The sequence below is a fragment of the Cervus elaphus genome, chromosome X (assembly GCF_910594005.1).
Source record: "Cervus elaphus chromosome X, mCerEla1.1, whole genome shotgun sequence".
Taxonomy (NCBI): Eukaryota; Metazoa; Chordata; class Mammalia; order Artiodactyla; family Cervidae; genus Cervus; species Cervus elaphus.
In genome coordinates this window covers 119,746,386-119,772,662 of record NC_057848.1, presented here as the reverse complement: position 1 = coordinate 119,772,662, position 26,277 = coordinate 119,746,386, and the positions used below count along the sequence as shown (strand labels likewise).

Sequence of the window (26,277 nt, the reverse complement as noted above, 5' to 3'; positions counted from 1 at the left end):
TGAGTTCAGCAATTAAACAGCATCATCATTTAGGATTTGAAATAGCTCAGCTGGAATTCCATCACCTCCACTAGCTTTTTCAGAGTGATGCTTCCTAAGGACGACATGACTTTGCACTCCAGGATGTCTGGCTCTAGGTAAATGATCACACCATCACGGTTTTCTGGGTCATGAAGATGCTTTTTTGTATAGTTCTTCTATGTATTCTTGCCCCCTCTTCTTAATATCTTCTGCTTCTGTTAGGTCCATACCATTTCTGTCCTTTATTGTGCCCATCTTTACATGAAATGTTCCCTTGGTATCTCTAATTTTCTTGCAGAGATCTCCAGTCTTTCCCATTCTATTGTTTTCCTCTATTTCTTTGCTTTGATTACTGAGGAAGGCTTTCTTATCTCTCCTTGCTATTTTTTGGAACTCTGCATTCAAATGGATATCTTTCCTTTTCTCCTTTGCCTTTTGCTTCTCTTCTTTTCTCAGCTATTTGTAAGGCCTTCTCAGACAACCCTTTTGCCTTTTGAATTTCTTTGTCTTGGAGACGTTTTTGATCATGGCCTCTTGTACAATGTTACGAATCTCTGTCCATAGTTCTTCAGGCACTCTATCAGATCTAATCCCTTGAATCTATTTGTCACTTCCACTGTATAATCATGGATTATATAATCAGGGATTTGATTTTCATAATTGAATGACCTATTGGTTTTCCCTACTTTACTCAATTTCAGCCTGGGTTTTGCAATAAGGAGTTCATGATCTGAGCCACAGTCAGCTCCTGGTCTTGTTTTTCTGACTATATAGAGCTTCTCCATCTTTGGCTGCAAAGAATATAATCAGTCTGATTTCAGTATTGACCACCTGGTGATGTCCATATGTAGAGTCATCTCTTGTGTTGTTGGAAGGGGTGTTTGCTATGACCAATACGTTCTCTTGGCAAAACTCTATTAGCCTCTGCCCTGCTTCCTTTTTTACTCCAAGGCCAAACTTGCCTGTTACTCCAGGTATCTCTTGAATTCGTACTTTTGCATTCCAGTCCCCTATGATGAAAAGGCCATCTTTTTTGGTGTTAGTTCTAGAAGGTTTTGTAGGTCTTCATAGAACCATTCAACTTCAGCTTCTTTGTCATTAGTGGTTGGGGCATAGACTTGGATTACTGTGATATTGGATGGCTTGCCTTGGTAATAAACAAAGATCATTCTGTTGCTGTTGAGATTGCACCCAAAGCATTTCAGACTCTTTTATTGACTATGAGGGCTACTCCATTTCTTCTAAGGGATGCTTGCCCACAGTAGTATATATAATGGTCATCTGAATTAAATTCACACATTCTGGTCCATTTTAGTTCACTGATTCCTATAATGTCGATGTTTACTCTTGCCATCTCCTGATTGACCACTTCCAATTTACCTTGATTCATGGACCTAACATTCCAGATTCCTAAGTAATATTGTTCTTTACAGCATTGAACTTACCTCCATCACCAGTTACATCCTCAACTGGGTGTTGTTTTCACTTTGGCTCCATCTTTCCAGAGTTATTTCTTCACTCTTCTCCCCAGCAGCATGTTGCACACCTACTGACCTGGGGAGTTCGTCTTTCAGTGTCATATCTTTTTGCCGTTTCATATTATTCATGGGGTTTTCAAGGGAAGAATAATGAAGTAGTTTGCCATTCCCTTCTCCAGTGGACCACATTTTGTCAGAATTCTCCACCATGACATGCCCATCTTGGGTAGCCCTACACAGGCATGGCTCATAGTTTTACTGAGTTAGACAAGGCTGTGATCCATGTGATCAATTTGGTTAGTTTTCTGTGATTGTAGTTTCCATTCTGTCTGGCCTCTGATGGATAAGGATAAGAGGCTTGTGGAAGCTTCCTGATGGGAGGGACTGGCTGTGGGGGAATCTGGGCCTTGCTCTGATGGGCAATGTCATGCTCAGTAAATCTTTATTTCAATTTTCTGTTGATGGGTGGAACTGTGTTCCCTCCCTGTAGTTTTTCCTGAGGCCAAACTATGGTAGGGGTAATGGCAACCTCCTTCAAAAGGACTTATGCTGAGGCTCCCAGGACTGTTGTATTCAGTGCCCCTGACCCCATGGCAGGCCACTAGTGACCCACGCCTTCACTGAAGACTCCTAGACACTCACAGGCAAGTCTGGTTCAGTCTCTTGTGGGATCACTGGTCCTTTCTCCTGGGTCCTGGTGTGCACAAGGTTTTGTTTGTTCCCTCCAAGCATCTGTTTCTCCAGTCCTGTGGAAGTTCTATAATCAAATCCCACTATCCTTCAAAGTCAAATTCCCTGGGGGTTCTCAGTCCCTTTGCAGACCCCCAGATTGGGATATCTGTTGTGGGCCCTAGAACTTTCATAACAGTGTGATAAATTATTTGCTAAAACTGTTCTCCAGTTTGTGGGTCATCTGATCAGTGGCTCTATGGTGGGGCTAATGGTGACCTCCTCCAAGAGCACTTATGCCACCCACTGCACCTCCCAGGTCTGCTGCAGCCAGAGCCACTGTCCCCGCAGCAGGCTTCTGCTGACTAGTGCCTCTGCAGTCGACACTCAAACATTTGAGCCCTCTGAGCTTCTCTGGCAGATGTGGGGTTTGATTCTAAATACAATTTCACTCCTCCTACCGTCTTCTGGGGCTTCTCCTTTGTCCTTGGATGTGGGGTATCTTTTTTTTGGTGGGATCCAACATTCTCCTGTCAGTGGTTGCCCAGCAGCAAGTTGCAATTTTGGAGTTCTCGCGGGGGAAGATGAACACACATTCTTCTACTCAGGCATCTTCGATACACTATATGTATACATATATCTCTTCTTTTTTGGATTTCTTTCCCACTTAGGTCACCACAGAGCACTGAGTATGGTCTCCTGAGCTATACAGTAGGTTCCCATTAGTTATCAATTTTATACACTGTATCAATAGTGTATATATATCAATCTCAACCTCCCAATTCATCCCACTCCTCTGTTTCCCAGCTTTGTGTGTACACATTTGTTCTCTATGTCTGTGTCTCTGTTTTGCAAATAAGATTATCTATACCATATTTCTAGATTCCACATATATGCATTAATATACAATATTTGCTTTTCTATTTCTAACTTACTTCACTCTACATGACAGTCTCTAGTACATTCATTCTTATACATGGATGAACCTTGAAAATATTAAGCTAAATGAAACATCAGTCAAAAAAAGCCACTATTGTCTGATTTTGTTTATATGAAATGTCCAAAATAGTCAAATTCTGAGACAAAATGTAGATTAGTGGTTGCCAGAGCCTGCAAAATGGGGTCCTGGGGATTGACTGCCAAAAGGTGTGTGGTTTCTTTTTGAGGTGATGAAAATGTTCTAAGATATTGTAGTGGTGATTACACAACACTGTGATATACTAAAAACAACTGAATGTACACTTTAAATGGGTGAATTGTGTGGCATGTGAATTATGTCTCAATAAAGATTTTACGAATTTTTTTTAAAAAATCCTTAACAAAATATTAGTAAACTAAATTTAACAATGCATTACTAAAAGGATCATACATCAAGTAGTATTTATCCCAGGGATGTAAAGATGACTCAGTATCTGCAAATCAATCAATGTAATACACCATATTAACAAACTGAAGAATAAAAATCATATGATAATCTCAATAGATGCCTAAAAAGCTTTTGACAAAATTCAGCATTTATTTATGATAAAACTCTCCAAAAAGTGGGAATAGAGGAAACTTACTTCCACTGAATAAAGGCCAACTGATAGCGAACAAAATGACAAACTGATAGCTAACAGCATACTCAGTGTGAAAAGCTGAAAGTATTTTCTCTGAGGTCAGGAACAAGACAAAGTATTCCACTCTTGCCACTTTTGTTCAACATGATATGTTGAACCACACATGTGTCCTAGCCACAATAGAAAAGAAAAGTAATAAAAGGAATCCAAATTGGAAAGGAAGATGTAAAATTGTCACTGTTTGCAGATGACATGGTATTATACATAGAATACCCTAAAGATGCCTTGAAAACACTACTAGAACTCATCAATGAATTTGGGGAAGTTGCAGGATATGAAATTAAGACACAGAAATCTGTTGCATTTCTACTCACAACAAACTATGAGAAAGTGGAATTAAGAAAACAATCCTATTTACAATAACATCAAAAGAATAAAATACCTAGGAATAAATCTGAGGATATTAAATACCTTTACACAAAAAACTATAAAACACTGATGAAAGAAATTGAATATGACACAAGATATACCATCTTCATGGATTGGAAGAATTAATGTTAAAATGAACATATTACCAAAGCAATCTACAGATTCAATGCAATCCTTACAAAAATACCAATGTCATTTTTCACAAAACTAGGACAAATAATTCTAAAATTTGTGTGGAAACACAAAAGACCCAAAAGAGCTATAATAATCTTGAAAAAAACAGAGCTGGAGGTATCAACCTCCATGATTATAAACTACTACAAAGCTACAGTAATCAAAGCACATTGGTACTGGTACAAAATGCCATAGATGAATGGAACAGAATAGAGTGCCAAGAAATGAATGCATACTTTTTTGGCAATTAATCTATGACAAAGGAGGTAAGAATATACAATGGGGAAAAGACAGCCTCTTCAATAAATGGAGCTAGGTAACCTTTGCAGCTACATGCAAAAGAATAAACTGGATTACTCTCTCATACCATGACAAAAAAATTTCAAAATGGATTAAAACCTTAGATGTAAGACCTGAAATTGCAAAAATTCTAGAAATAAACACAGGCTGTAAGTTTTAGTAATATAAATATTACTGGTCTTAGTAATATAAATATTTTGGGAGTGGTGCTCAGGCAAGGGAAACAAAAGCAAATGGAACCTAATCAAACTATTAATACAAAGCTTTTGCACTGTGAGGGTCACTGTCAACAAAATGAAAAGACCACCTAGTGAATGGTAAAAAATATTTGCAACCAATATATCCATTAAGAGTTTAATATCCAAAATATATTGTACAAAGAACTCATATAACTTAACATCATAAAAACAAAAAACTTGGTTGAAAAATGGGCAAAGGACCTGAATAAATATTTCTCCACAGAAGACATATAGATGACCAACAGGCACATGAAAAGATGCTCAATGTCACTAATTATCATGGAAATGTAAGTAAAACCCACAATGAAGACTGGCTCAAGATGGTGGAGCTGAAGGACGTGTGCTCATCTCCTGTGGGGGGACCAAAATCACAACTGCTGAACAACCATCAAGAAGACAATGGAACCCAACAGAAAAGATATCCCACATCCAAAAACAAAGGAGAAGGCAGGAGGAATGCAATCACAATAAAATCGAATCCCATACCCACCAGGCGGGTGACCCACAAAGTGGAGAACAATTATACCACAGAATTTCTCCCATTGTTGTGAAAGTTTTGAGCCCAATCAGGTTTCCCAGCCTGGGCATCCAACAAAGGTGATAGCATACAGGGCCCTGTGGGGCTCCAGGGCACAAAGCCTTTCTGTGTCCCCCATTTCTTTCAGCATTCATTCAGCCTCCATAACCTTCCCTGAGTACCAATGGGCAGATTCAATCAATTGTTAATTAGAGAAGGGAGAGGAGGTGAGACCAGGGAGAAGCAGTCAAGAGCAGCCTTGGGGCAAGGTCCTGTTTTCCCATCAACAGATACACACAACAATATCTTTGAGCTATTTTGTAGATACTGAACTCCCCTCCACATGGGAGAAGTTAACAGTTAATGGTGATATGCTGCCCATAAGCATGCAGACCTCAGACCAGTTAGACCTGAAGTTTGATGATGCTGACTCCTACTTTGCCTCATCACCAACCCATCAGAAGAATGTCCAAAGCTGATCACGTCCCCTTTGAACAATTACTATAAAACTTCTCACTATCTTCCTCAAGTTGGGACACACAGTTTTGAGGGCATCAGCTGGCTGTGGCCCCCTTTGCCTGACAAAGTAATAAAGCTATCCTTTGCTACTTCTCCCAAAACCCTGTCTCTGAGATTTGATTCAGCACCAGTGCACAGAGAAGCTGAGCTTTTGGCATCCAAGGGACTAGGAATCCTCAGAGAATCTGACTTTGAAGGCCAGTGGGATTTGGTTGCTGGACTTCCACAGGACTGGAGGAAACAGAGGCTCCACTGTTGGAAGGCACACAAAAAAACTTGTGTGCACCCAGGACCCAGGGGAAAGGAGCAGTGACCCTACAGGAAACTGAACCAAACCTACCTGCTAGTGTTGGAAGGTCTCCTACAGAGGTGTGGGGCAGCTGTGGCTCACTGCAGGGACAAAGACACTGGCAGCAGCAGTCCTAGGAAGCACCCATTGGCATGAACCCTCCTGGAGGTCATAATTAGCCTTATCATAGAGCCTGTAGACTCCAGGGCTGGTTCACCTCAGGCCAAAGAAATAACAGGGAAGGATCATGGCCTCACCCATCAGCAGACAAGTGGATTAAAGTTTTACTGAGCACCAGAGCGAGACTCAGTTCTACCCACCACCAGTCCTTCCCATCAGGAATCTTGCACAAGCCTTAGATAGCCTCATTCACCAGAGGACAAAGAGAGAAGAAGCAAAAAGAACTACAATCATGCAGCTTCCAGAATGAAACCACAATCACAGAAAGTTAATCAAAATGAAAAGGCAGAGGATTATGTCCCAGATGAAGGAACAAGATAAAATCATATAAAAACAACTAAATAAAGTGGAGATAGGCAACCATCCCCCCCAAAATTCAGCATAATGATGGTGAAGGTGATCAAAGATCTTGGGAAAAGAATGGAGGCAAAGAGTGAGAGGATGTAAGAAGTGTTTAACAGAGACCTAGAAACAAACAGAGATGAAGAATACAATAACTGAAATGAAAAATACACTAGAAGGAATCAACAGTAGAATAACTGAGATAAAAGAACAGATAAATGACCTGGAAGACAGAATGGTGGAACTCACTGCTGCAGAAGAGAATAAAGAAAAAGAATGAAAAGAAATGAAGACAACCTAAGAGACCTCTGGGATAACACTAAATGCACCAACATTTGCATTATTAGGGTCCCAGAAGGAAAAGAGAAAGGACCCATGAGGTTGCAAAGAGTCAGACACAATGAGGCCACTAAGCATGCATGCACATGTTATATAAGAAAGTTGTTAAGAGGGTAAATCCTAAGTGCTCTCCTTATGAGGACGATAATGTTTTTATTTGTTTAATTTTGTATCTTTATGAGATGATATAGGCTCACTAAACTTATTTTAACAATCATTTCATGATGTATGTAGTAAGTCTAATCACTATGTTGGATAGTGTAATCTTGTATGGTGCCAATTGGTTGTTCAGATGACTTTGCAACTCCATGCTCCATGGACTGAATGCCAGGCTTCCTTGTCCTTCACTATCTCCCTGAGTTTGCTCACTCCTTGAGTCAGTGATGCATCCATCCTCTGCTACCCCCTTCTCCTCTTGCCCTCAATCTTTCCCAGCATCGGGGTCTTTTCCAATGAGTCAGCTCTTTGCATCAGGTGGCCAAAGTATTTCGAGCTTCAGCTTCAGTCAACAGTCCTTCCAATGAATACTCAGGGTTGATTTCCTTTAAGGTTGACTGGTTTGATCCCCTTGTTGTTCAAGGGACTCTCAAGAGTCTTCTACAGCATCATAATTCGAAAGTATCAATTCTTCGGCACTCAGCCTACTTTATGGTCCAGCACTCACATCTGTACACGACTACTGGAAAAACCATAGCTTTGACTATATGGATCTTTGTGGGTGTAGTGATGCCTCTGCTTTTGAATATGCCATCTAGGTCTGTCATAGCTTTTCTTCCAAGGAGCAAGTGCCTTTTAATTTCATGGCTGTGGTCATTGTCCACAGTGATTTTGGAGCCAAGAAATTAAAATCTGCTACTGTTTCCATTTTTCTCCATCTATTTGCCATGAAGTGATGGGACTGGATGCCGTGATTTTAGTTTTTTGAATGTTGAGTTTACAGCCCACTTTTTCACTCTTCTCTTTTATTTTCATCAAGAGGCTCTTTAGTTCCTCTTCATTTTCTGCCATTAGGATGGTATCATCTGCATTTCTGAGGTTGTTGAAATTTCTCCTAGCAATCTTAATTCCAGCTTGTGATTAATCCTTCCCAGAATTTCGCTTGATGTACTCTGCACAGAAATAAGTAGGGTGACAATATGTAGCCTAGACCTACTCCTTCCCCAATTTTGAACCAGTCCATTGTTCCATGTCCAGTTCTGTTGCTTCTTGACCTGCATACTAGCTTCTCAGGAGGCAGGTAATATGGTCTGGTATTCCCATCTCTTGAAGACTTTTCCACAGTTTGTGATCCACATAGTCAAAGGCTTTCACATAGTCAATGAAGCAGAAGTAAACGATTTTCTGGAATTCTCTTGCATCTTCTATGATCTAACAGATGTTGGCAATTTGATCTCTGGTTCCTCTGCCTTTTCTAAATTCAGCCCATACATCTGGAAGTTCTTGGTTCATATACTGTTGAAGCTTAGCTTGAAGGATTTTGAGAATAACCTTGCTAGCAGGCAAAATGAGCACAATTGTATAGTAGTTTAAACATCCTTTGGCATTGCCTTTCTTTGAGATTGGAGTGAAAACTGACCTTTTCTAGTCCTCTGGCCATTGCTGAATTTTCCAAATTTGCTGACATATTGAGTGCAACACTTTAACAGCATCATCATTTAGGATTTGAAATAGCTCAGCTGGAATTCCATCACCTCCATTAGCTTTGTTCATACTAATGCTTCTTAAGACTCACTTGACTTCACACTCCAGGATGTCTGGCTCTAGGTGAGTGACCACACTATTGTGGTTATCTGGGTCATTAGGGCCTTTTTTGTACAGTTCTTCCATGTATTTTTTCCCACCTGTTAATTTTTTTCTGCTTCTGTTTGGTCCTTTCTATTTCTGTCCTTTATTGTGCCCATCTTTGCATGAATGTATGTCAATTGTATCTCAATAAAATTGCAAGGAAAAAATACATCGTCATCTCCAAAAAGTGACAGTTTTATTTCTTCTTTTATGATTTTGTTACCTTTTGTTACCTTTTCTCACTCAGTTGCTGTGACTAAGACTTCCAACACCATGTTGGAAGTGGCCAAGTTAAAAGTGGCCAGAATCGGCATCCTTGTCCATTCTCATTCCTGGTCTGAGAGGAAAACTTTATAGCCTATCCCATTTAATGTGATGATAGCTGAGAACTTGCCATATATTGCCTTTATCATGTCGAGGTGCGTTCCCTTTATACTCCCTTTACTGAAGGTTTTTATCATAAACAAATGTTGAATTTTGTCAAATGCTTTTTCTACATCTGATTAGATGATTATATGATTTTTTTCTCTCATTGTATTAATGTATCACATTGTTTTATGAGCAGATGTTGAATCATCCTTGCATCCTTGGAATAGATCTCAGTTGAAAATGGTATATGATCCTTTTAATGTATTTTCTAATTCAGTTTGCTAATATCCTGTTGAGGATGTTTGCATCTGTGTTCATTTGGGGTATTATTCCATAATTTTATTTTCTTGTATCATCTTTGTCCAGTTTTGTTGTCTGGGTAATTTTGACCTGGTAAAATGGGTTTGGAAATGTTCCTTCCCTTTTATTTTTTGGGGAGAATTTGAGGATTGCTATTGATTCTTCTTTGAATGTTTGGTAGAATTCAACAGCCAAGAGCCATCTGTTTCTGCACTTTTGTCTTTGGGGGAATTTTTTGATTACTGACTCAGTCTCATTACTTGCAATCAGTTTGTTCAGATATTCTATTTCTTCATGATTCAGTCTATGTTTTTAGGAATTTGTCCATCTCTTATGCTTCCACTTGAGAAATAGTTCACAGTAGTCTTTATGATCCTTTACTTCTTAGGTGTTGGTTCAATCTCTCCTCTTTCAGTTCTGATTTTATTGATGTGAATCCTGTCTCTTATTTTCTTGGTATGTCTAGCTAATAATTTGTTGATTCTGCTTGTTTTAATTTCACAATTTTTTTCTGCTTACTTTTTAGTCTCTGTTGCATTTATTTCAACTCTGATCTTTATTATTCCCTTCTTCCTACCAACTTTAGGCTCTATATTTTCATTTTTTCTAATTCCTTGAGGTACAAAGTTAAGTTGTTTATTTCAAAAAGTTCTTCTTTCTTAATGTAGGCATTTATCACTGTATTTTCTTCTTATGGGCTGCCCTGTTGGCTCAGTGGTAAGGAATCTGCCTGCCAATGCAGGAGATGTGGGTTTGATCCTTGGGTTGGGAAGATCCCCTGGAGAAGGAAATGGCAACTCACTCCAGTATTCTTGCTGGGGAAATCCCATGGACAGATGAGCCTGGTGGGCTCCAGTCCATAGGGCTGCAAAAGAGTTGGGCACAGAGACTAAACACAACACACTTTCTGCTTAGAACTGCTTTTGTGGTATGCCATATGTTTTTGCATGCTTTTTAAAAAATTTTCATTTGTCTCAAAGTTGTTTTTATCTTTTGATTTATTCATTGACCCATTGGTTTTTCAGTAGCATGTTGTTTAATCTCCACATCTTTGTGAATTTTCCAGTTTTCTTCATGTAATTAATTTGTAGTTTCATACTATTGTGGTTAGGAAAGATGATTTCAATATTTTCAAATTTATCAAGACTTGTTTGTGGCCTTACATATGACTTATCCTCTAGAATGTTCAATGTGTGCTTGAGAAGAATTTGTATTCTGCTGCTTTTGGATGAAATGTTCTGTATGTATCTGATATACCATATCATTTAAAGCCAAAGTTTCCTTTGAGATTTTTTCTAGATGATCTATCCATTAATGATAATGGGATATTAAAATCCCCTGCTCTTAGTATACCCTGTACATCCCTCCCTTTCCATTGGTTAATATTTACTTTATAATTTAGGTGCTTCTATGTTGAGTACATAAACATTTACAAATATTATATCCTTTTGTTAGGATTTTTTTTATTTTGTTGGATTATCCCCTTTATCATTATATGATGGCCAGTTTTTGTCTCATTACAGTCATTGTTTTAAAGTCCGTTTTGAGTGATATAAGTATAGCTGCCCTTACCTTCTTCTGCATTAAATTTGCACAAAATATCTCCTTTTATCCTGTCCTTCAGTCCTTATATCTGTAGTGAGTCTCTTGTGGGAAGCATATAGATAAGCCATGTTTTTCTATCTCTTCAGCCACTCTATGTTTCTTTTTTTTCCCAATTATTTTTATTAGTTGGAGGCTAATTACTTTACAATATTGTAGTGGTTTTTGCCATACATTGACATGAATCAGCCATGGATTTACATGTGTTCCCCATCCTGAACCCCCCTCCCACCTCCCTCCTCATCCCATCCCTCTGGGTCATCACAGTACACCAGCCCCACGCACTTGTCTCATGCATCCAACCTGGACTGGCGATCTATTTCACACTTGATAATATACATGTTTCGATGCTGTTCTCTCAGATCATCCCACCCTCGCCTTCTCCCATAGAGTCCAAAAGTCTGTTCTATACATCTGTGTCTCTTTTTCTGTCTTGGGTTATCGTTACCATCTTTCTAAATTCCATATATATGTGTTAGTATACTGTATTAGTGTTTTTCTTTCTGGCTTACTTCACTCTGTATAACGGGCTCCAGTTTCATCCACCTCATTAGAACTGATTCAAATGAATTCTTTTTAATGGCTGAGTAATATTCCATGGTGTATATGTACCACAGCTTTCTTATCCATTCGTCTGCTGATGGGCATCTAGGTTGCTTCCATGTCCTGGCTATTATAAATAGTGCTGCGATGAACATTGGGGTGCATGTGTCTCTTTCAGATCTGGTTTCCTCGGTGTGCATGCCCAGAAGTGGTACTGCTGGGTCATATGGCAGTTCTATTTCCAGTTTTTTAAGAAATCTCCACACTGTTCTCCATAGCGGCTGTACTAGTTTGCATTCCCACCAACAGTGTAAGAGGGTTCCCTTTTCTCCGCACCCTCTCCAGCATTTATTGTTTGTAGACTTTTGGATAGCAGCCATTCTGACTGGTATGTAATGGTACCTCATTGAGGTTTTGATTTGCATTTCTCTGATAATGAGCGATGTTGAGCATCTTTTCATGTGTTTGTTAGCCATCTGTATGTCTTCTTTGGAGAAATGTCTGTTTAGATCTTTGGCCCATTTTTTTGCTTGGGTCTTTTATTTTTCTGGAATTGAGCTGCAGGAGTTGCTTGTATATTTTTGAGTTTAATCCTTTGCCTGTTTCTTCATTTGCTATTATTTTCTCCCATTTTGAAGGCTGTCTTTTCACCTTGCTTATAGTTTCTTTTGTTGTGCAAAAGCTTTTAAGTTTCATTAGGTCCCATTTGTTCATTTTTGGTTATGTTTCTTGATTGGAGAGTTTAGACCACTTACTTTGAAAGTAATTACTGATAGGTGTGTGCTTATTTCTATTTTATTAATTGTGTGCTGGATGTTTTGTATTTCCTTTGTTCCATTCTTCTTCCCTTGCTTTCTCCCTTTGTGATTTCCTAATTTTCTATAGTGGTATGCTTAGATTCCTTTATCTTTATCTTTTGTGTATCTACTATAGGTTTTTGCATTGTGGTTAACATGAGGTTTACACACAAGGACTTATAACAGTCTAATTTATGTTGATAACAATTTAAGTTTGAGTGTCTTCTAAAGCTCTAAATTTTTACTCTCCCTTTACAACTTTTAATGTTCTTGTTTCCACAGTTTACCTCTTTTTCTTTGTAGCTTTGGTTATTCTTTACTACTTTTGTCTTTTAACCTTCATACTAGTTTTTTAAAAAATTAATTTACTTTTCATTGAAGGATAATTGCTTTACATAATTTTGCTGTTTTCTGTGAAGCCTCAACATGAATCAGCCATAGGTATACATATATTCCCTCCCTTTTGAAGCTCCCTCCCATCTCCCTCCCCATCCCACCCCTCTAGGTTGATACAGAGCCCCTGTTTTAGTTTCCTGAGCTATACAGCAAATTCCCGTTGGCTATCTATTTTACATATGGTAGTGTAAGTTTCCATGTTACTCTTTCCATACATCTCACCCTCTCCTCCCTTCTCCCCATGTCCATAAGTCTATTCTCTATGTCGGTTTCTCCATTGTAGCCATGTAAGTAAATTCTTCAGTACCATTTTTCTATATTCTGTATATATGTACTAAAATACAGTATTTATTTTTCTCTTTCTGACTCACTTCACTCTGTATAATAGGTTCTAGGTTCATCCACCTCATTAGAACTGACTCAAATGCGTTTCTTTTTATGGCCGAGTAATATTCCATTGTATATATATATACCACAATTTCTTTATCCATTCATCTGTTGATGGACATCTAGGTTGCTTCCATGTTCTAGCTATTGTAAATAGTGCTGCAATGAACAATGGGATATATGTGTCTCTTTAAATTTTGGTTTCCTCAGGGTATGTGCCTAGGAGTGGGATTGCTGGGTCATATGGTGGTTTTATTCCTAGTTTTTTAAGGAATCTCCATACCATCTTCCATAGTGGCTGTATCAACTTACATTCCCACTAACAGTGCAAGAGTGTTCCTTTTTCTTCACACCCTTTCCAGCATTTGTTGTTTGTAGACTTTTTGATGAGGGCCATTCTGACTGGTGTGAGGTGATATCTCATTGTAGTTTAGATTTGCATTTCTCTAATAATGAGCAACGTTGAGCATCTTTTCATGAACCTTCATACTAGTTTTAAAAGTAATCAATGTACAACCTTTACAAAATTAGATTATTCTGAATTTTACTGTGTACTTACCTTTACCAGTGAACTTTATACTTTCCTATGTTTTCATGTTAGTGCCCTTTAATTTCAGCTTAATTTACCTTTAATATTCTTGTAATGCTAGTCTAGTGGTGATGAACTCCTTTAACCTTTGCTTGTCTAGAAAACTCTCTTTTTCAATTCAGAAGGACAGATTTTTCTGGCAGAGTTGGAAAGTTTTTTCTTTCAGCCCTTTGAATATATTGTGCGATTCCCTTCTGGCCTACAAATTTTGTGCTGAAATATCTGCTCATAGTCTTATGGGTGTTCCCTTGTACATAACTGTTTTCTCTTGCTGTTTTTATGATTCACTCCTTGTCCTTAACTTTTGACATTTTAATTCCAATGTATATTGGTCTGGTCTATTTGAGTTCCTCTTATTTAGCTCTTTCTGGGCTAAGTGGTCTGGATGGCTGTTTCTTTCCCTGGGTTAGGGAAGTTTTCAGCTGTCATTTCTTCAAATAAGTTTTCTGCCACTTTCTGTCTCTATGCTATTACTATGACCCCTATAATGTGAGTGTTTGTCTGCTTGATGTTGTCCATACATTCTTTGAGCTATCTTCACATTTTGTCAGTCTTTTTTTCCTTTTTGCTGCTCTGATTGGATGAATTCCATTTCTCTGTCTTTGAGTTCTCTAATCTTTTCTATTGTTTCATCTAGTCTGCTGTTGAAACCCTCTAGTGTATTTTTCAGTTTAATTATTTTCTTCAGCTCTATGACTTCCATTTGGTACTTTCTTATAATTTTCATCTCTCTGTTGAGGTTCTCACTGTGTTCATCCATTTTTTTTCCTCAGCATGGTGAGCATTTTTATGACTGTTATTTTGAACTCTTGATTAGGTAAATCACTTACCTCTGTTTCATTAAGGACTTTTTCTGAAGCTGTTTCTGTTATTGTTATTTCATTTAGAACATATTCCTCTGTTTCTTCATTTTCCTTGACTTTCTGTGTTTGTTTTTAGCATTATATAAAACAGTTACTTCTCCAAGTCTTGGGGAAGTGGCCTCATAGAAGATGAATCTTATTGGTCAACCCTTCCCTAGGTCTTGGTTGTTTCTCAAGCTTTTGTGATTTTCCAAGCAGCCTATTTTATTTTTAGTGGATCTCAATATTTGGGGTGTTCCAACTAGTGAAGAACTAAAGATCCTCTTGATGAAAGTGAAAGAGGAGAGTGAAAATGTTTGCTTAAAACTCAACATTCAGAAAACTAAGATCATGGCATCCAGTCCCATCACTTCATGGGAAATAGATGGGGAAACAATGGAAACAGTAACAGACTTTATTTTTGGGGGCTCCAAAAGCGCTGCAGATAGTGACTGCAGCCATGAAATTAAAAGACACTTGCTCCTTGGAAGAAAAGCTATGACCAACCTATACAGCATATTAAAAAGCAGAGACATTACTTTGCCGACAAAGTTTTATCTAGTCAAAGCTATGGTTTTTCCAGTAGTCATGTATGGATGTGAAAAAAACAAGAAAGCTGAGCACAAAAGAATTAGTGCTTTTGAACTATAGTGTTGGAGAAGACTCTTGAGAGTCCCTTGGACTGCAAAGATGTCAAATCAGTCAATCCTAAAGGAAATCAGTCCTGAATATTCATTGGAAGGACTGATGCTCCAATACTTTGGAGCTGAAACTCCAATACTTTGGCCACCTGATGAGAAAAACTGACTCACTGGAAAAGATCCTGATGCTGGGAAAGATTGAAAGCAGGAGGGTAAGGGGACAACAGAGGATGAGATGGTTGGATGGAATCATCAACTCGATGGACATGAGTTTGAGTAAGCTCTGGGAGTTGGTGATGGACAGGGAACTCTGGTGTGCTTCAGTCCATGGGGTCGCAAAGAGTTGGACACAACTGAGCCACTGAACTAAACTGAACTGAAACTCAGTGTCCCAAAGGAGAATAGCTCAATCAGTACCTAGATTCAGGTTAATTGGTAGCTGGGCCCTCAGGCCATAGCTTTTAGAGTATGCCAATAGATATAGTTCTGTGGGGTTAAATATGTAAGTCCCACTGGTCACCAGAGTTGGGTGACCTATAAGTGTCACCTATGTGGCATTTGCAAAAACTGGCGTGCCAGATGAGTATACATGCTCCTTTCCAGTAGATGTCCATGACCTGTTGTAAATCATAGGGAGAGCAGAATTGTGGCATCCACCATCCTCAAAGAGCATCTCAGTAGATTTTTTGATGAGTGTGAAGCCAGAGGCCTGCTCTCCATGCCAAAGCTCCAGGACAAGTAAACAAGCCTCTTTCACAGAAAGATGAGTTGTGTTTCAGCCTACTGTCTGTGTGTGCCCTTCGGGTGGTGGTTGGCCCAAAACTCTCTCTCTGTTACAGTCCCATGGGACCCCAAAATGCAATCTACATTGGCCACCAGAGCCAGGCAATCAAGAGTTGTCCCTTGAGCAGAAATCACAAAACACCTGGGCACAAAACATGTGTAACAGCTCCTCTCCAGGAGATACTAGCATTTTGGATCATGTCAAAAAGAGAGCGTGAAAAAGCACCTGCTTCTAAGGTCTATAGAAAGGATTACAATTGGCCCTTAGATATATGTTTAATTAAAAGTCTATTCCTCAGGCTGCAAGGATGAAGATGACAGACCTCTTTTTCAGAAAGATTGGACTCCTCAATCTGTGCTTCTTGCTGCGCCCTGGTGGTGACAGCTATAAGAACTCTTTCTTCATTTGTTACAATTCTTTGGGACCTCTGAGCATAAATCCTGCTGGTCATCAGATCCAGGTGATCTAGAGGTGTTCCCTGGGGGGCAGGTGCAAAAATCAGGACACCTGATGAGGGTTCAAGCTTCCTTCCAGGAGATAATGGTAAGCTGGAGCAGAGCAGAAGGAAATTACAAAGATGATGTCCACTGGCAGAAGCAAGGCAGAGGAAACCAAAATCTTTTAAGAAGAAGTTCATACTTTCATTTCTTCTTGTTTAGAATGATCGGTTTTAAAGAAGCATATAAAAGGCTACAAAGACTGGATCAGGGTTTCTCAATATCATTGCTATTGATATTTTGGGCCAAATAGTTCTTTGTGCTATCCTGTGTATTGCAGGAAGTTTAGCAGAATCTTAGGCCTCTATTCACTAGAAGTATGCAGCACATCCTTTCCCCCTGAGTTGTAACAATAAAAATATCTCTAGACAAAGACATCGTAACAATAAAAAATATCTCTAGAAAAAGATATCAGGCAAAATGGCAGAGTAGAAAGACCCCGAGCTCACCTCCTTTCATTGGGCACACCAAAATACAACTATTTACAGAACAACCATCCATGAGAAATTCTGGAGCTTATCAGCAAAGATCTTCTATTAACACAACTAAAACTATAAAGAAGGAACCACAATACGATGGGTAGGAGGGGTGGAGTTGTTGTATAGTCAATTTTCATACCCCTGGGTGGGCAACCAACAAACAGGAATTACAATTGTAGAAGTTCTCCCCAAGAAGAGAGGGGTCTAAGCCCCATATCAGGCTACCCAGTCTGGGGGTCCTGCCCTGGAAGACAAGCCCCTAGAATGTTTGTCTTTGAAGATCAGCAGGGCTTACTTTCAGGAGTCTCAGAGGGTTGTGGGAAATAGAGACTCTACTCTTAAGGGCACAACAAAATTTCATATGCTCTTGGACCCAGGGTAGAAGCAGAAATTTGAAAGGAGCCTGGGTTAGACCTAACTGATGATCTTGGAGAGTCTCCTGGAGAGGCAGATGGCAAGTGGAGCTCACTCTGGGGACAATGGTTGCAGCCATTTTTGGAAGCTTGATCTACCATGGGGGAACTGGAGCTAGCAAGCACCATTTTGGAATCATCCCTCCATCTTACTAACCTCAGGACCCATCCCCACTCCCACTCAACAGTCCATAGGCATCAGTACAAGAATGCCTCAGGGCAAGCCCTACCCACCAGCACACATGCTGCCTTAAGATCCTCTGAACCCACAAACAGCCCCTTACCCAGGAAGTGTCCCCACACACCAGTGTCTGAAGGTACTAGACCAGGATCCCTAAGAGCCTGGCAGCAAGAGACCTGGGACTGACCTCTACCCACCAGTTGGCAGGCACCAGCTCTAGAATGCCTGGACCCACCCACCAGCAAGACTGCTCTAGCCTCAGGCCAGCCTTATCCATCAGTGGACAGGCACCACCCACAAGACAACTACAGCCTCACAGCCTGCAGACTCAGCCTACCCAACAGTAGTCCAGCACCAGCCATGGGACCACTGGACCATAGTCCTGATTGCCAGCAGGCCAACACAAGCTTCAAGACACCCCAGGCCAGTTGTGTCAGAAATTGGCCTACCTACTGGAGTCCAACACCAGCTGTGGGGCCCTGAAGCCGAACCTCAGGACTCAGTTCTTTCTGCTAGTGGGCCACCACTAGTCAGAGGACCTGGCTTCAACCACAGGTCTGTTGGCAACAGCCCTAGGATCTCTTGGACCCTGGCTCTGACCACCAGTAAGCCAGCACTAGTCCTAGGGCCCCCTGATGTTTCACAGCCAGCCGCCTAGTGACTTGGTCCTGCAGCACCCACACGAGGCAAAATCTATCAACCAGCTGGACTGAAGGTCAGCCATGACTACCAGACCACCCATAGTAGTCAATCCACCACAACAGAAAGACCCATGTAGCCCACATAGGGGGCACCCCTAGAGAATTTAGCTCTGGTGATAAGAGAGGAATATGTTTCTGGGACACAGAGGATGTCTCTTACAAAAGGCTACTTCTTCAAGGTTGGGAAATGTAACCAACCTACCATATATATACAAACAATGACTTAGGCAAAATGAGGTGACAGACAAACATGTTCCAAATGAAGGAACAAGACAAAATCCCAGAAGAAAAACTAAGTGAAGTGGAGACAGCCAGTCTAACTAAAAAAGAGTTTGGGGTAGTGATCCTACAAATAATCAAAGAACTTGGGAGAAGAATGGATGCACAGAGTTGAGAAGTTAGAAGTTTTTAACAAAGAGTTGGAAAATATAAAGAAAAACCAAAAACAGGTGAAAAATACAATAACTGAAATAAAAAATACACTAGAAGGAACTGTAGACTAAATGATACAGAGGAATGAATCAGCAAGCTGGAATACAGGGTAGCAGAAATCACTGATGCTGAACAGAAAAATAATGAAAGGAAATGAAGACAGTTTAAGAGATCTCTGAGACAGCATCAAGAGCACTAATATTCACATTATAGGGAACCCAGAAGTAGAAGAGAGAAAGGTGCTGAGAACATAATTGAAGAAATAATAGCTGAAAATTTCCCTAATTTGGGAAAGTAAACAGACATTCAAATCCAGGAAGTGCAGAGTAACCCATACAGGATTAAACCAAAGAGGGACACATCAAGATACACTGTAATTAAAATGGAAAAAATGAAAATGAAGTGAGGTGAAAGTCATGCTCAGTCATGTCTGACTCTTTGCAACCCCATGGACTGTAGCCTGCCAGGCTCCTCTCTCCATGGAATTCTCCAGGCAAGAATACAGAAGAGGGTTGCCATTCCCTTCTCCAGGGGATCTTCTCAACCCAGGCATTGAACCCAGGTCTCCTGCACTGCAGGCAGATTCTTTACCATCTGAGCCACCATAGAAGCAATAAGGGAAAAAGCAACACATTACAAACAAGGGAACTCCCATAAATCTATCAGTGGACTTTTCAGCAGGCTAGAAGGGAGTGGCATGATATATTTAAAGTGATGAAAGGGGGAAAACCTATAACCAAGAATAAGCTACCTGGCATGGCTCTCATTTAGATTGATGGAGTGGTGAAAAGCTATACAGACAAGCAAAAGATAAAAGGGTTCAGTACCACCACACAAGTAGTACAAATGTTAAAGAGACTTCTCTAAATGAAAAACAGAAGCCCACAACTAGAAACATGAAAATTACAAACGAGAAAAGCTCATTGGTAAAAAATAAATATACAGCAAAGGTAGAAAATCAACCACATAGAAAGTAGGAAGGTTAAAAGAAAAAAGGAACAAAATAATCTATATCTGCAATAAATAGTTAAGGATTACAGTTTGTTAGATACAAAATGTGATGTCAAAAACAGTAAATTGTGAAGGGAGGAGTGTACAAATGTTGGATTGCTAAAATGTATTTGAAATTAAGAGATCAGTAACTTAAAACAATTAAGTATAGATATAGATATAAACCTCGTGGTAACCACAAACTTAAAATCTATAATAGGTACACACACACAAAAGACAAAACAGGAATCCAAACATAACACTAAAGATAGTCATCAAATCATAAGAGAAGAGAGTAAAGGGAAGAAAAGAACAAAAAGTACTAAAAATGACTAGAGACAATGAACAAAATGGCAATAAGTACATACTTATCAGTATTTACTTTCAGTGTAAAAGGACTCAGTGCTCCAATCATAAGATATTGAGTGGCTGAATGGATACAAAAACAAGACCTGTATATATACTGCCTAAAAGAGACTCACTTCAGATCTAAAGACAAACACATACTGTAAGTTAGGGGATAGAAAACATTATTCCATGCAAATGGAAAAGAAAAGGGGATAGCAATAGTTTTATCAGGCAAAAAAACTTTAAAGCAAAAGCTATTACAGGAGAGAAAGAAGGATAGTACATAATAATAAAGGGATCATTCCAAGAAGAAGGTATAACAATTGTAAATATATATGCACCCAACATAGGAGCACCTAATTGCACGAAGTAAATATTAACAGACATAAAGGAGAAACTGATAGTAACACAATAATAGGAGGGGACTTTAATACCCCACTACATCAATGAACAGATCATCCAGAAGGGAAATAAACACTTAAAAGACATATTAGAGAAAGTGGAATATATATGTGTATATATTCCATCAAAAAGCAGCAGATGTTTCGAGAGAACAGCATCGAAACATGTATATTATCTATAGTGAAACAGATCACCAGTCCAGGTTGGATGCATGAGACAAGTGCTCGGCCTGGTACACTGGGAAGACCCAGAGGGATCGGTTAGAGAGGGAGGTGGGAGGGGGGATCGGGATGGGGAATACATGTAAATCCATGGCTGATTCATGTCAATGTATGACAAAAACCACTACAATATTGTAAAGTAATTAGCCTCCAACTAATAAAAATAAATGGGAAAAAAAAGCAGCAGAATACACATATTTTCAAGTGTACAAGGAACTTTCTCCAGGATATATCACATACTAGATCACAAAACAAACCTCAGTAAACTTGCGTGTGTATATGTGCTTAGTTGCTCAGTCATGTCCAACTCTTTGTGACCCCATGGACTGTAGCCCACGAGGCTTCTCTGTCCATGGGATTCTCCAGGCAAGAATACTGGATTGGGTAGCCATTCCCTTCTCCAGTGAATCTTCCCAACCCAGGGATTGAACCTGGGTCTCCTGCATTGCTGGCTGATTCTTTACTATCTGGGCCACCAGGAAGGCCCCTTGGTAAACTTAAGAAAATTGAAATCATATAAAGCATCTTTTCTTTTCACAATATTATGAAACTAGAAACCAACTAAAAGCAAAAAAAAAAAAAAAGAAAGAAAGAAAGAAAAAGAAACCTGTGAAAAACAGAAACATGCAGAGGCTAAACAATATATTACTAAACAACCAATGGATCACTGAAGAACTCAAAGAGAAATTAAAAAAAAATGGCTGAAGACTGATGAAAATGAAAACACACAATCCAAAATATATGAGACATAGCAAAGCAGTTCTAAGAGAGAATTTAATAGTGATATAAGTTTACCTAATAAAAAAAGAAAAAATCTCAAGGAAACTAACCTTACACCTAAAAGAAGTAGAAAAAGAGATCAAACCCCAAAGTTGGTAGAGGAAAATTCATAAAGATTGGAGTAGAAATAAATAAAATGGAGACTAAAATACAATAGAAAAGATCAATAAAACTAAGGGTTAGTTCTTTGAAAAGATAAACAGAATTGATAGACCCTTAGCCAGACTCATCAAGAAAAAAGAGAGATGGCCCAAATGGATAAAATTATAAATGACAATGGAGAAGTTACAACTATACCTTAGAGATGCAAAGGATAATGAGACTCCTACAAATAATTATATACCAATAAAATGGTCAACATAGAAGAAATGGACAAATTCCTAGAAATGTACCATCTATCAAGACTGAACCAGGAAGAAATAGAAAATATGAACAGATCAACTACCAATAATTTAATTGAATCAGTAATGAAACAACTTCCAAGAAACAAAAGTCCAAGACTAGATAGCTTCACAGGCGAATTCTCAGTTCAGTCAGTTCAGTTCAGTCGCTCAGTCATGGTCAACTCTTTGTGACCCCATGGACTGCAGCACGCCAGGCTTCCCTGTCCTTCCCCAACTTCTGGAGTTTGCTCAAACTCATGTCCATTGAGTTGGTGATGCTATCCAACCATCTCATCCTCTATTATCCCGTTCTAATCCTGCCTTCAGTCTTTTCCAGTATTAGGGTCTTTTCCAGTGAGTCAATTCTTTGCATCGGGTAGCCAAAGCATTGGAGCTTCAGCTTCAGCATCAGTCCTTCTAATGAATATTCAGGACTGATTTCCTTTCGGATTGACTGGTTTGATTTCCTTGCAGTCCTAGGGACTCTCAAGAGTCTTCTCCAACACCACAGTTCAAAAGCATCTATTCTTTGGCACTCAGCTTTCTTTAATTCTATATCCATTTGCGATAAAAAACTCTCCAGAAAGTGTATATAGAAGGAACATACCTTAGCATAATAAAGGCCATATACAATAATCCCACAGCTAACATCATATTCAACAGTAGCACAAAGCTGAAAGCATTTCCTCTAAGATCAGGAAAAAGACAATCAGGAAAAGACAGTCCCACTGTTTTTATTCAACAGTATTGGAATTCCTAGCCACGGCAATCAGACAAAAAAAAGAATTATAAGGAATCCACATTAGAAAGGAAGAAGTAAAAATGTCACTATGTGCAGATGACATGATATTATATATAGAAAATCCTAAAGACACCATCAGAAAACAAGTAGAGCTCATCAATGAGTTCAGTAAAGTTGCAGGATACAAAATTAATTATACGGAAATCTGTTGAATTTCTATCCACTAACAATGAACCATCAGACAATTATGGGAAAATCCTATTTACAATAACATCAAAAACAATCAAATATGTAAGAATAAACTTTTCTAAGGAGGTAAAAAGACCTGTACTTATATACTGATGAAAGACAACGCAAACAGATGGAAAGGTGTAGCTTTTTCATGGATTGCAAGAATTAAAATTGTTAAAATGACCATATTACCCAAGGAAATTTACAGGTCTGATGCAATCCCTATCAAAATACCAATGGCATTTTTCCAGAACTAGAACAAATAATTCTAAAATTTGTATGGGACAAAAGACCCTGAAAAAAAAAAAGACCCTCAAAAAATTTTTGAGAAAGAAGTACTCCCTAACTTCATACCTTACTACAGAGCAATAGGCAATAGTAATGGCACTAAAACAGACATATAGATCACTGGAACAAAATAAAGAGCCCAGAAATATACCCACACACTTATGATAAGTTAATCTACAAAAAAGGAAGCAAGACTAGACTATGGAGAAAAGACAGTCTCTTCAATAAGTGGTACTGAGATAACTGGGCAACTACATGTAAAAGTGAAATTAGAACATTTTCTCATACCATATACAAAAGTAAACTCAAAATGGATTTAAGACCTAAATATAAGACCTGAAACCATAAAACTACTAGAAAAGAATATAGGCAAAACACTCTTTGACATAAATTATAACAATATTTTTTTTATCTGTCTCCTAAGGCAAGGAAATAAAAGCAAAAATAAATGAATGGGATCCAGTTAAAATTAAATGCTTTTTCATAGCAAAGGAAACTATCAACAAAATGAAAAGACACCCTACAGAATGGAAGAAACTATATGCAAATGATATGACCAATAAGGGGTTAATATCCAAAATATATAAATAGCTCATACAACTCAATATTTTAAAACAACCCAATTAAAAAATGGAAGGGAGGCTCAAGAGGGAGCCTAAATAAATATATATATATATATAATATTTATGGCTGATGAATGTTTTTGTACAGTAGAAACCAACACAACATTCTAAAGCAATTATCTTCCAATAAAAAAATGGGCAGAAGACCTAAATAGACAATTTTTCCAAAGAAGATATATAGAACACCAACAGGCACATCAAAAGATGCTCAACATCACTAATTATCAGGGGAATGCACATCAAAGCCACTATGAGATATCACATCACACCTGTCAGAATGGTTATCATCAAAAAGACCACAAATGACAAATGTGGGCAAGGATGTGGAGAAAATGGAACCCTAGTATACTGTTGGTGGGAATGTAAACTGGTACAGCCACTATGGAAAACAGTATAGAGGTTCCTCAAAAAACTAAACATAGAGATATCACATGCGTGTTCAGTCACTTCAGTTGTGTCCAACTCTGTGACCCTATGGACTATAGCTTGCTAGGCTCCTAGGATCCAATAATCCTACTTCTGGCTATATATCTGAAGAAAACATTAATTCAAAAATATACATGCACCTCAATGTTCACAGCAGCATATTTTGTAATAGTGAAGATATGGAAGCATCCTTACTTAGTGCCCATCAACAGATGAATTGATAAAGAACAATTGTTACATATGTAAAGTTGTAGTGGCTAAAAAGTTCTTTTTTTTCTGTTATATATAATGGAATAGTACTCTGACATTTAAAAGAATGAAAATTTGCCATTTGCACTGACATGGATGGACCTTGAGAGTATTATGCTAAGTGAAATAAGTCAGACAGAGAAAGACAAATACCGTGTATTCTTTTATATACAGAATCTAAAAAATGAACTAGTGAATATAACAAAAAAGAAATAGACTCACAGGTATAGAGAACAAACCTGTGTTTACTAGTGAGGAGAAGGAAGAGGGGAGGTGAAGATAGGGGTAGGGTATTAAGGGGTACAAATTATTAATATTATGTATGAAATAAATAAGCTACAAGGATATATAGAACAGCACAGGGAATAAGGCAATATTTTATAATATGTATAAATGGAGTATAAACTTTAAAATTTGTGAATCATCATTTTGTACCCCTGAAATTTATATAATATCATAAAACATCTATACTTCAATAAATAGAAAAAATTCCATCAGAATATCATTGGATACAAAAAATTCTCCAGACATTGTCAAATGTGTCCTGGGGGTGGGAGAAAATAACCCCAGCTGAGAACCACTGGTATAAAGGTGTGGTAATGTTGTAGCTAAGAGCACAGTTTTTTGCACAATTATGTATAAATCAAGACTGTTTTGCTTACTGGCTGCATGACCTTGAGCAAATCACTTCACTTTTCTGGACCTCACTTTCCCCTTCTGTAAATGGGGACAATGAGGGTTGGTTTAGGGTTGTTGTAAGATTAAATGAGGTCATGTATATAAAATAATATATAGTGGCAGTAATAATGTACTAATATTATTAACCATTATTAACTAACAAAGATTACAATTTCCTAGGAAATTATAAATGAGGAAAGCAGGAGGTTTCTTAAGGGTATACTGAGAACAAATTTTTTAATTGACCATAATGTCATAAAAGTGTTCAGCTCTTCCCATTTGCTAGCAGGCTTCATCATTTAAGACCCTCAAAGATAAGAGGGAGTATTACATCTTTCTCTCAAAGATTCCATAGCAAATTTTAGAAAGGTAGGATATTGAGTTCTACACTATAGAATCTGTATAATCTATATCTGAGTCAGGGTCACTGAGATTTCTATCTATATGTAGGCACAATCAACCTCCAATCCACCCCTTCTCTAGAAGTCAATTCTCTTAAGTATCAAGGAGATGAGAAGAGTCTTACCGTAGAATTACACCAGAGACACCGGAAATCTTGAAGTCTCTGGTAACTGCCACAGTTCTCATGACATACTGCGCACTGAGAACTGGCAGATATGTTTCCTTCTACCCATTGATGAGGCATGGTTTTCTGAAAGATAGAAAGAGACAAGATATAGAAGTTAGAGATATAAAGAGAGGAAGGCCAGCTGGAATAACTGTACTACCCCTTGGAGGACACTAGATAACCCTAAGGAAGTTCTCCATTGTCCTGCTCTCCCTACTTCGATACTAGTGACCAATGACAGGTGGGAGATGGGAGGAGGCTTTCATTCTTATAGATTTGTTGGATCATGAGCTTAGGGAACATGCCTACTTGGGTTGTCTGTGTGTCCTGACTGAAGGGGAGATGTAAAACGGTGATTATGAGAAAGCATGGCTGGTACTCACTACTTCGTCTGCAGGCATGAGGAGGTCATCAGTAATGGATAATGTATTCCATTTGCAATCTTTGTTTGCTCTTAAAGCACATAATCTGTGAGACTTTACTTTGCACACTGTAAAAAGAAGAAAAAAAATGGATGTTAATCTGGTGACAATGAAGATTCTAATTTCTTTCCCT

General features: G+C 38.6%; 1 protein-coding gene across 1 annotated transcript in view; it reads right to left on the bottom strand.

The window, feature by feature from the left end:
- DGKK (diacylglycerol kinase kappa) overlaps positions 1-26,277 on the bottom strand; it is a 161,096-nt gene that overhangs the window by 70,819 nt on the left and 64,000 nt on the right. The window contains exons 8-9 of the mRNA XM_043897422.1: positions 26,109-26,212; positions 25,681-25,806 (exon numbers count right to left, since the gene is read on the bottom strand). Coding sequence (XP_043753357.1) covers positions 25,681-25,806; positions 26,109-26,212 — 230 coding nt within the window. The remainder of the gene's footprint in view (positions 1-25,680; positions 25,807-26,108; positions 26,213-26,277) is intronic.